Consider the following 12026-nt stretch of genomic DNA (forward strand, 5'->3'; position numbering starts at 1 on the left):
AGTGATATAGACGGGGCTACATACTGGAGTTCTTGTCCCAAGATCAGACCCATTATTATTAAAATCACTATGTATTTCTATATAAGAAAGCAAGGCAGTGAATGTAATAAAGGCAAGTTAGCCCTATGGGCTTCAAATGTCCCTTATAGCAAACAACCCAGAGGACCCTCTCCATGTTTCAGGCACATGGATTTGCAACAGACTTACAACTCCCTGGTCCCCCCTCAGATGATTGTCTATTTAGGAGCTAAACTAAATGCAAGGAGAACCAGAATTTATCTGATGGGGACTAGACAAGTAGCCAAACTGATAGTTTTCCCAATGAAGCAAAGGTTTGATAAGATTCAGATGCTGAGGTGTCATAGAATTCAGTATTATCTATCCATTCTTACCTGCAGTTTCTATGATTTCTGTTCTCTTACAAAGATCATTCCATGGGCAAGACTGCACAACAGAGTTTCAGAGGTTCCTCTTCAGGCCTGGAACCATACCCAAAGTCGTCACCACCCTTTTCAGATGGGGAACACACTTGAGACAAAGCTTGTACCTCAACAATGTTTTCATTTTTAACTCAGATCATGACAAAAGAATAAATCTTGGTCAGAGATTGACCCCAACAGTCTCAGAAAAAAAAATCCTTTATACAAAGAAAGGGAATGAAAGACAGATTTAATTTTTCCACTTTTGATCAAAGCCAGTGAGGTTATTTTTTTAAAATAGGGATTCACCATGACTTAATACCTCAAATATTTGTGTAAATGAAAGCACTATCCTTTATTAATAGCATATTTTCCTTTAAGTACTCCAACAGGTCATACACAAGTCTTAATGAATCTAATGAATGATACTATATTTGAACTTTGCCCTCGGCCATCTTCCAGTTCATCCTTCACCATGATCAACTCCATAAGAGCAAGAGGTCTATTGATTTTCATGTAATACAAGAAAATATTACATTTGCTTAATTGTAACACAGTGAGAGCATTGAGCAAGAAATCAAGTCTCTATTTAATGCTGCTAGCAGCACAGAATTGCAGTGATCAATAGGGTAGTTTGTCAAAGATGTTCTCTAAGGAGACTTGCCCATCACCGTATGGACAAGGAGTCACGTTGCCTGCATTTATTGAAAAACAGGTAAGCAAAGTCAGCAGTACACATTATCAGAAATCAAACAAGCTGCAGTGAATGGAGGTGCAACTCCAATGAAAAGCTGTATTTATAGTCTGGTAATTAAAAACCATTTTATCAGCCTCATGTTGAGACCAAACCTTTACAGCAAAGTATTGACAAGATCAGTAGCAATGAATGAGCAGTATTTGACTTCAAACTTATGAGCTGTAGTTATTTAACTTTTGCCCATTACAGAGGAAATCAGTTCTAGCCATTCTAGCAAAACGCTAATAGAGTTTTATTATTAATGAAGCTTAATGTAACACCATCTCCTCTTCTGTGAAAGTCATTTATTCAACTTGTGTCAAGGATATTCTTCAGTACTAAACATACTGGAATAAGTGCTCATTTAACAGAAGTTCTATTTAGTGTTGCTTCTAGACAAGCAGATCCATGCTTTATGAAAGAAGTGTAACAGTTCACTGCTTACAAATCATTTTCAATAAGAATATGTAAGTTGTATTTTGCATCAGTTCATTATACTTGCATACTAGCGACTTTACCCTTTAAAAAGTATTTTTGCATGTTGTAATATGCTGCTGGGGATACTCAGAGCTGTGAGCCATTATGTTACCCCTTTGCCACAGCAACACTGAGTTTTGCTGATGATCAGACCATGTCAGCCACACCAGTCTCTCTTCCTCACCAGCAAACTCCTCAAGGCTCTCCCAAGCCAAACCTCACCGGTTGTGCTAGTATCTAAGAGATAAAACTGTAAGGTTTTGTGTTGACTAAAGAAAACTAAATGCTGTAAGTGTTCCAGATGTTTATCCTTTGCCCAGAATTGATGATATGTTTGATATTTTGAGCAAACCTAGATGTCTTAGTGTGTTTGATCTCATGAAAGGCTGTTGGCAGATCCCTATAGGTGAAGATGTACAGAAAGGAATCTTCTTGTATTACTGGTATGGGACGGTATGAAATCATGTTACCATTTGGGTTAATTAATGCAGGAACCACTTTTCAGAGGCTTGTCAACCATGTGTTAAGGCGGTTTACAAAGCGGTTTACAAAATTTTGCAAGAGCATGTGTTGAGGATATAGCGGTGTTTAGCAACTCCCGGCTTGATCACAATAAACACTGTTAATGGTATCAATAACCTTAGACCTGTAAAGCAGTGTAGGGAACTGCATCTTTTAGACTTGTTTAGGTGTTACAGATGAAACCAACTATAGCAAAAGAAAACACAGAACCCTGAATTCAGGCATTGAAAGAAAAAGGTGAAACCAGCTTTCAGATGTTTTCTTTTAAAAAGTGTTTAGATGTGAAGGTTAATATTCTGTTAATGACTACTGCAGAATACTACATATTTTGTTATTGTGGATTTTAATTTGTGGAGCAGTGTTTAAAAGAGCATTTCAATACACCTATATAAGGGTGATGTTATGGATTCCTTCACACACTGATTAGCTACTAGGACAATTTATATATTGTTGAACACCCAGGCACTGAGTCTAAAACTCTCATCAATTACAATTATGTGTAACATTTTGGTTTCAGGTTACATTACAAACATCATAACCTAACCCATGTATATAAATAAAGAGATTTAAAAAATAATCAGAAGATTCTTCTCAGCAATAAGCATTTCAATCACTGTCTTTAGAGCTAACACTTTTGAGGACAGTAGAAAAGTCAATTCATTTTCCAAAGCTTCTAATCTCTTCATCTTCACTGACTCTAATATTCTCTGCCAAAACAGGAACATTTTTTGTAACTGGAAAAAGGAGAATGAAGTCTTTTGAGGACAATACCACAATGAAAAGGAACACACTGAAAACAAAGGTTTGCTTTTAAGTTGTTTATATTTTAAAGCAGCAGGAATATTTAAATAGCCACAACTGTGAAGACTCACCAAATGAGAGTGCTTAAATGCACAATTTCAGTACATAGCACCTTTATCTTCTTTGTTCAGAAAATAAATAGTAACTGGGCCACAACTTGTGTGAACAGTCTCTGTGACATTGACAAGAAACCAGGAGCCAACTCCATATAATAAAGTTGGGATGCCTACAAAAGAGAAGAACTTGTTACATAAAACCATTACAAACCAAGAAAACTAAAACTAACACAGTGATATCTAAAAATAATGGCTATGAAGGAAAATATCAATATTACAATAAGGGGCTTATTGTGTAAGCAGCTGTACATTCCCTGCACTGAAACACTTACGACCGTAGATCCCAGTTACACTCTCAGAACTACGTGAGCAGATTCCGATGCCCATGCATGTCACCTGACGGTTCTCAGGATAGAGTCATGGCCTCATTTAAAATAAGATGTAATAAGTGGGGAGTACACAGTCAGAAAGACTGAGGGTAACAGAAATATGAAATATGGGTTACATGGACTAGTTATGCTAACGCTAGATTTTGTCTTTTTTTTTTTTTTTAAAAGAAAAAATGAAATAAAATAGATACCAGAACTCTACACTGGTCTCTACTTAATTGCTATCTGGTCATAGTTTCCCACAGAGATCACAGTAGTGACTTGTAGGACTTAAAGGGAAAAAGAGTAAAGACTTTATAGATCAATGGGCAAAGGGTGTCACAGGCACAAGGAATAGCAGAAAATGTGAAGGTGTTTGTGAGAGAAGTGGATAAAGAAGTGATGACGGCTGGCATTGTTGGTATAGGTGAAGATGCTAGGAAGGGTGTTTGAGGGGAAGGTAATTATTGTTTATTATTTGTATTACAGTAATATGTAAGATACAAAGTGGATAAGTAGTGAGGGGCCAAGCTGAGAAGGGACTTAAAATGTAAGAACAAGAAGCTTGTATTTGATGCAGTGAAGAAGTGGGAGTCTACAGATGGACTCAGGCCCCTCATTCAGTGAGGTATTTATGGATGTGCCTAAGTTTAAGCATCTGAGTAGTCCAACTGACTTCAACGGGACTATTCAATGCTTAAAGTGAGGCATGTGCTTTAGTGCCTTACTGAACTGGGCCCTCAAAAAAGATGGGGGATAAGCTAGTTTGAATGGAGCACCAGAAATCTAGGACACCTGAATGGAGGACATGTGGAGGATTACTTGGGTGTCAGGAAGTCCAGAGAAGTGGAGGTTGTCCTAGTCAAGAGAGGAAATGATGAGGGGCTGGATAAGAGTTTTGGCTGTGTAGACAGAGAGCTTATCTTAGACAGACAGAGAACAATCTTAGTGCTATTACAGACGAAGCAGATTTGGACAGTAGATCCCAGTATTGAGGCAGAGAGGATAGAATAAAAAAATTGCACCAAGAGAGCATTTTTAATATAAATATATAAAATTTGCAAAGTAACTACTATAGTGTAAATCTAACAGTGTACTGAAGCAGCCAGAGACAAAATCAGTAAAATTTGTTAATATGAAAGATTACAGTCCTCTAACTACCAATACTTAAATATGAAACGTCTTGTCCACACACTATTTTTTTTAAATTACAATGTAATTAATTAATGTTATGTTCCAATCAGTTTTAAAACAAATTTAGGGGATAGATTGCTTCTTCATGTAAAATCACTAACAAATGTTATACCAATACTTATTATAATTAAAAGATTAGGCTGCTGGTGAGCTGAAACCACTGCCTATCATGCTGACCAATATTGTCTCATTGTTTCTTTGAATTGTATCTATCTGTTGTCTCATCTTATACTTAGATTGGAAGTTCTGTGGGGCAGGGACTGTCTTTTTTTCTTCTTCAGTGTTAGTACAGTGCCAAGCACATTGGGTCCGTGGTTCATGACTGGGGCTGCTAGGTACTACAGTAATACATAGAACAAATAAAAATGTATCTTGTGGCAGTGTCTGAAGAACACAATTTCATTGTGTTAGGTACTGTGCAAACACATAATAAAGGACAGACCCAGTACTTATTTTCCAGAGCCAAATTCTTTTCTCTGTTATGTCTGTGCAATCACATTGATATCAGCAAAGCCAATGGCTGTAGCAGCAGTTTAATGGAGGACCGATTTTGGCCCATGGTAATATTAAGAATTATCTGTAATAACTGAGATACATTTTCGGAGGGCATGGTGTTTTATTTCAGTTGATAGTGTCCCATGATTTGTTTTCTGTGATAAATTTGAATTTGTTTCTGAAACGTCATATACACACACACACAGTCACAAGTGGTGCATCTTACTGTACAGCCTGACAGCGCTACCCAGTCAAACATTTAACTTTGGTGGAATACAAGTTATATTCTAGTCACTCCAACCAGCTGCAAAGAAAACTGAAAACTTGTAAAGTGTGTCAGATATCATTTTTAAAATAACTGAAATCAAGGCGGGTGCAAATATTTTTCTTGACAGTCTGAGGTGTCAGTTAGCAGACAGGAAATGGAACGAGCGGGCAGCAGGGCGTTTTAAACAGGCGTGTAAGCAGTATGAAAACTTGTTACCTAAGCCATAGGTAAGAGGCCAGTTAATGTTCTTGTACTGGGGTTTATTTTTTAAACACAGACGTGTCTACCAGCGACAGCGCTCAAGGCTGCAACGGGCCACCCGGCAAAGGTGAGGTGACGAGGGTTAAGCGCGGCGCAGTGTCAGGGCCCTGCTCTCAGCCAGGAGCCAGTGGGGCGCTGGCACCAGCAGCCAAAGCCATCGCTCGGGGTCCCACCGCTCGAGGGGGCCCCGATGTAGCGTCGCCCGCCGAACCGCCCTCCCCCTCAGGGGAGGCGGGCTCCCGGACAAGCCGTGGTGCGTGGGCCTGGAAGTAAGGCCAGCCGCATGTCTAGGGATGAGGGGGGGGTTCCCCAAAACATTACTGCGTAGGGCCCCCCCATGGCTAGCGCCACCTCGGACAGGGGTCAAGGCCTAAGCGCGGCCTGATCGTCGCGCCATGATCCTGAGGCGGCCACAGGCTGGCGGAGGGGGAGGGGAAGGAGGGGGAGGGGAAGCTCGGGAGCCCGGGGCCGGGCCGGGCCGGGCCGGCTCACCCGCGTTGATGAGCTTGAGGGCGGTGAAGGCGGCGTTCTGCAGCGCCAGGTCCCGGCGGGCAGCCCGCGAGCAGTGGTACTTGATGAAGGGGAAGCAGCCCGTGCGCAGGACGTGGTAGTTGGCGCCGTCCACCTGCCAGTTGAAGTGCGAGAGGCCGAACTGGTCGTTGCGCACGGCGCTGTACTTCACGCAGTACGAGGTCCAGTGGGGCAGGCCCCGCTGCCGCAGGTGCCGGCTCAGCACCTCGGAGGCCTTGGGCTTGGCGGTGGCGCGCCCCTGGAGCAGCCTCAGGGCCGCCTCGTGCAGCTGCCGCAGCAGCAGCATGTTGGGGGGGGGGCCCAGCGGCCCCTCCGCGCCTGGCCCGACTCCCTCGCTTAGCCCCGCCCCCACCCGCCGGCTCCCTCTCGGAGACAGACGCGCACAGCCCAGCCCCGGCCGTGCGCGCCCCCGGATGTGCGCGTGCGTGCGTGCGGGCGCTCCAGAAGGGTGTTGGCAAGGCTCGCTCCCGGCGCTGGCCGGCGCGCGCCCCGGAGCGCGGGTCCCTCGGCGCGCTCTCTGCTGGGGGGAGGGGTGACCTGCGGGGCTCACTGGTTACAGGGGTGTGTGGAGGGATACTGGGGGCCCTGATACTGGGGTCCCTGAGAGAATACTGGGGGTCACCAGAGGTCCCTGATACTGGGGTCCCTGAAAGAATACTGGGGGTCACCAGAGGTCCCTGATACTGGGGTCCCTGAGAGAATACTGGGGGTCACCAGAGGTTCCTGGTACTGGGGTCCCTGAGAGAATACTGGGGGTCACCAGAGGTTCCTGATACTGGGGTCACCCAGGGGGGAAACGGGGTCACCTGGGCTCCCTGCTAATGAGGCCCCTGAAGGGGACACAGGGGGTCTTCTGGGTTCCGTTGGGTGGGTCAGGGGGGTCTCTTAGGGGATGATAGGGGTCACCCAGAGGTATTGGGGGAGATCGTGGAGGGGCCCCTGGGGGAGTCCCTGAGTCTGCCCAATCCTTGCGAGGGGCATGGGGGTCCCTGCTGGAAACACTGGAAGGGGGAGGGTCAGAGCATGAAAATCGAGCTGGCGGCCACTGCACTGCTGCTGAGGTGATACACTGCTGTGGGATGCTACAAAGAAATAAGGTCAGGCACTAAATGGAAATTAGAGGCACTTCCATGCCCCTTGTCACCTTCCAGTGCAAGGCAGATAAATCAATAATCCGCACCAAGAAAATGCATTAGTAGTGTTCATTTACAAAAGGGATCACAAAGCACTCTGAGTGGGCCGATCAAGCTACAGATTGTTATGTATGCCCTGCACACTGAGGAGGCCACCCCAGGGTTTCTTGGCACATGTTGGGATTGGAGTATGAAAGAGATTAACCTGAGTGTGCGGGAACAATTTGATTTAGGCTGCATTATATTAAGATACCAATATTATTTAGTGAAGTTTGACAGCAACATCTGAGGTTAAAATTGGGTTGAATATTTTACAGCCCTTGGAAGAGGAATACTGTATTTTAAAATCATAATTAAAAATTCTGTGATTTATCTTAACAAAACCTAAGGTTTTGAACCATTAAACATTCTGTTTGAGAAAAAATGACTGTACAGAAGAGTAAACCGAGAAATAGGAACAGATTTCTTTGAATAATTATGAACAATATCTCAAACTCAGCAATCTTAGACCATTGAGCTGTGTAGTATGAATGTGCTAATTAATCAATTACTATCCAACAATGTACCCTGTTTATTTACTGTAATGCACTACATGACTATGTAGCAGAACCAGTAATTATTAATCATTGTCAGTAACAAATTTGACTCAAGTTCACCTTCCTATAATTAATAGAGCATATAGTTAGCTTTAATATCTTTCTTTATTAGCAGCAACAATGACTGAGGATAAAAAGAAAGTGGAACCTGATGCTGTGGTTCATTGAAATGCAGGATTGGATTAATGCATCATACTCCAGTAGCACTATTTGTGCTATTACAGTTCATGCTCAGTCAGTGTTTACATTTTAACCCCAATAATTTAGTTCTAGTAAATATATGTTGGACTGAAAGTTAGTGAATGTATTGAGAAATAATTACTTTTAATTTTTAAACTATATTAGTTTGGAGTTTCAAGATATTTTGAACTCATGAATTCAAAGCCTGAATTTGCTCTTCCTTGTAAACATGCATAGAGAGGAACAAAATAATTCTACAGCCTTTTAAATGTAGCCTCTCATTAAACCAGTGAATGTACTGATATTTGTGTGTGTGTTCATACTGTATACTACAAATAGAGGGAGAGAAGCACCTGCATTTTCATCAGACCAGCAAAACATCCCAAACCTCTCACAAATGCCTGGTATGTATGTATTTATCCATCTATTTATTTATTAAGTTGAGTATTTTGGGGTATCCATCTGAACATTATTCATTTAGAAAGAACAAACTACTGACAGCAGTGCTGCTGTATAATAAACACCGACTGCACAATTTATGCTTTATATATTGAAGTCTCTGGTTTTTGGAGTGCACTGTGCTTTTGTATAATTGCTATTCCAAAACAGTCTCTTGAAATGTGACATGCCACTTCTCAAAGAGTCTTTGAGACAACAGACTATAAACATTACATAGTTAAAGTGAGTCAAAATTACCAGGCTGTAATTTTGTGGTAATTTGTTTTGGATCTTGCTATAAAATAGCAGAAGATGTTTTTTAAAAAACAATAGTTTTGGAAATAGAATATTTATTGTTTTGGTGCCTTTCATCATGTACACAAATATCCCAGAAACTACCAGTTTAAAACAAGTAATAGCTAGAGTCCTTCCTCAAGTGAAATAGAGGTTCACAACCATGAGTCAGACTATTACAGTGAAAAATAAACTTCTGTATTTCATTATGAAGGCCTTGCTGAAGAAGTGCAACAGCATACCCACAAAACAATAGGATGACATTCAGTAATCATTCCTTTCACTTTTATACCCTTTTTATCAGAGCATCAGAAACTGCTTTGCAGATATTAATGAAGTCTCACAACCTCAGTATGTGTCATATTATCCCCATTTTATAGTTGAGGAAACCGAGGCCCTGATCCTATACTTACACACGTGCTTAACTTTACACACTGTGAATTGTCTCATTGATTGTAATGGGATTACTCATAGCATATAAAGCTAGGCATGTGAGTACATTATTGCAGAATGAGGGTGTGAGGAAGAGAATTTAAATGACTTGTTCCAGGTTATACAAGTCTGTAGGAACAGCATTCGAATTTTGAAGTCCTGACTCGCAGTCCCCCACCCTAAGCACCAATATTTTATTGTATTAAATAATCTTATCAAATAAAATAAAGCTCCCAGTTCAATTCCATTATTCATTACCATTATTTCAAGTACTTCACAATTGATAAATTATTTTTCAGGAACTGTAGTATGAGTAAAGCATATACCTAACTGTAAGCACATGAATTGTCCCATTTAGTTGGTGCTTAAGTCCAGAGGTCCCATTCACAATAACATGAATACAGCTAAAAATATTTAAGTTTTTGAAACATTCGTAATTGGCATAGTTGAGTTTTTATAGATTCAGACATCAGAAGGGATTATTGTGATCATCTAGTCTGACCTAGAAAGCACAGGCCATAGAACTTCCCCAAAATCATTCCTAAACTATATCTGCATATTTAAATAGATCTCCTTGAGTCTCTTTATATGGCATGTTTTCTAATCTTTTAATCATTTTCATGGTTCTTCTCTGAAACCTCTCAAATTTGTCAACATCCTTCTTAGGACACCAGAACTGGACACAGGATTCCAGCAGCGATTGTACCAGTGCCAAATTCAGAGGTAAAATAACCGCTCTACTTCTACTCAATTTTCCCGTTTATGCATCCCAGGATTGTAATTAGCTCTTTTGGTCACAGCGTCATACTGGGAGCTTATTTGCAGCTGCTTATCACTACGACCTCCCAAATCTTTTTCATAGTCACTGCTACCCAGAATAGAGTCCCCCCTATTCTTTGTTTGCAGATGTACAAATTTACATTTAGCCATATTAAGATATATTATTTGCTTGTGCCCCGTTTACCAAGGGATCCAGATTGCTCTGAATCAGTGACCTGTCCTCTTCATTATTTATTGCTCCCCCAATTTTTGTGTCATCTGCAAACTTCTTCCATGATGATTTTATGTTTTCTTCCAAGTCATTGATAAAGATGTTAAAAAGCATAGGGCTGAGAATGGATTCCTGTGGGATCCCACTGGAAACAGACCTGCCCAGTGATGATTCCCCATTTGCAGTTATATTTTGAGACCCATTAGTTAGCTAGTTTTGAATCCATTTAACTTGTGCCGTGTTAATCTTATGTAATTCTAGTTTTTTAATAAAAATGTTCTGTGGCACCAAGTCAAATACCTTACAGAAATCAGCATCATTACCTTTATCCACCAAACTTGTTAGCTCATCAGAAAAAGATCTCAAGTTAGTTGACAGGATCTATTTTCCATATACCCATGCTGATTTACATTAATTATATTATCTTCCTTTACTACATTATTAATAGAGTCCAATATCACCCTCTCCATTATCTTGCCTGGGATTGCCATCAGGCTAACAAGCCTATAATTACCTGGTCATCCCATTTAAAAAATTGGCACAACATTAGCTTCCTTCCAGTCTTCTGGAACTTCCCCAGTGCTTCAAGAATTTTTGAAAAATCAATATTAATGGTCCAGTGAGCTCCTCAGCCAGGTCTTTTAAAACTCTTGGATACAAGTTATCTGGAGCTGCTGATTTAAAAATAGCTAACTTTAGTAGTTTCTGCTTAACATCCTCCAGAGACATTAATATCATGGAAATAATGTTATCATCACCCTATGATGAGACTGCATCATCTTTTTTCTCCCCAAATACAGAACAAAAATATTTATTGAACACTTCTGCTGTATCTGCATTATTATTGATAATTATACCATTTCCATCTAGTAATGGACCAATACCATTGTTAGGATTCCTTTATTTTCTAATATATTTTTAAAAACGCTTTTTTATTTTCCTTAACTTTGCTGGCCATAAATGTCTTCTTGTGTTCTTTGGCTTCCCTTATCAATTTTCTATAATATCTAATTTCATTACTATCAACTTTCCCTTTTTTCCATTTGTTAGTTACACACATAGACACAGACACACACACGCACACATAAGTAAAGTCTTCTTAAAGATTCCCAATTATCATTCACATATTTCTGATTAAATTCTTCCTCTCAGCTGATTTGGCTCATAATTGTTTTCAGCTTTGTGAAATTGGCCCCATGAAAGGACCAAATACATATATTATTGGTCTGGACTTTATTCTGCTTGCATATTGTAAATGTAATCAAGTCATGATCACTTGTATCTAAGCTACCATTAACTTTTAGTTCTGCGATCAGTTCCTCTTTATCTGTTAGGACAAGATCTAATATAAGAATTCCACCGTGTTGGCTGCAATACTTTGTTAAATGCTTGAGAATTCATAGAGCATGTCAAACTAGTGTATTCATCCTCACTAGGCACCACTGACCAATCAAAAGCTCCAAATCTTATTTTATCTGCCTATACATTCTGCGACTGCACCCCATAGCCAATTCCCAGCTTCTGAAACAACTCTCTATCTCCTTCTGATAAACATTGCACCACAACTCTTCGTTGTGGAGCCCTACTGCTCTTCCACTGTTGACTTTTCTTGCAGCGTCTGAAAAGTAACCCACCCTGAATCATGATAACTGTCCAACATGAGCCCCCCTTCTCAGATGCCATATTTTCCTGCAACCCTACATCTGGATCATCATGGCCCTACAAATTTAAGATGCAATATATCTTTATTCAAGGGGTCAAATTTTCCTGTGGCAAGGGGAAATAGAATGCAATGGCATAAACATGGGATTAAGAGCACCATGAATACATTATG

The 12026-nt window shown here is 40.7% G+C and overlaps 1 protein-coding gene across 2 annotated transcripts; it reads right to left on the bottom strand.

Moving 5' to 3' along the window:
• Nucleotides 1-267: 267 nt before the first annotated feature.
• CUNH15orf61 (chromosome unknown C15orf61 homolog) lies at nucleotides 268-6552 on the bottom strand. 2 transcript variants are annotated; one of them, XM_067555522.1, is made up of 3 exons: nucleotides 6090-6552; nucleotides 3027-3181; nucleotides 268-2888 (listed from the first exon to the last, which is right to left on the bottom strand). In XM_067555522.1, the coding sequence occupies exons 1-2, from the start codon at nucleotides 6412-6414 to the stop codon at nucleotides 3054-3056; spliced, it is 453 nt and encodes a 150-aa protein (XP_067411623.1). In that variant the 5' UTR covers nucleotides 6415-6552; the 3' UTR covers nucleotides 268-2888; nucleotides 3027-3053. The 2 variants fall into 2 exon arrangements, with proteins under 2 accessions (XP_067411623.1, XP_067411622.1); XM_067555521.1 differs by lacking the exon at nucleotides 268-2888 and having other exon boundaries at nucleotides 2895-3181.
• Nucleotides 6553-12026: the final 5474 nt, after the last annotated feature.

This window comes from Emydura macquarii, unplaced genomic scaffold (genome assembly GCF_026122565.2).
Source record: "Emydura macquarii macquarii isolate MOO-44397 ecotype Brisbane River unplaced genomic scaffold, CSIRO-AGI_Emac_v2 contig_1644, whole genome shotgun sequence".
Lineage (NCBI taxonomy): Eukaryota > Metazoa > Chordata > Testudines > Chelidae > Emydura > Emydura macquarii.

What these genes read in the sequence shown, in the direction of transcription:
- CUNH15orf61 (XM_067555522.1), bottom strand. Translation starts at nt 6,414, where the DNA reads ATGCTGCTGCTGCGGCAGCTGCACGAGGCGGCCCTGAGGCTGCTCCAG. An exon ending in CCTCAAGCTCATCAACGCGG is followed by an intron (nt 3,182 to 6,089) that starts GTGAGCCGGCCC and finishes TCTCTTTTGTAG; the next exon opens with GCATCCCAACTTTATTATAT.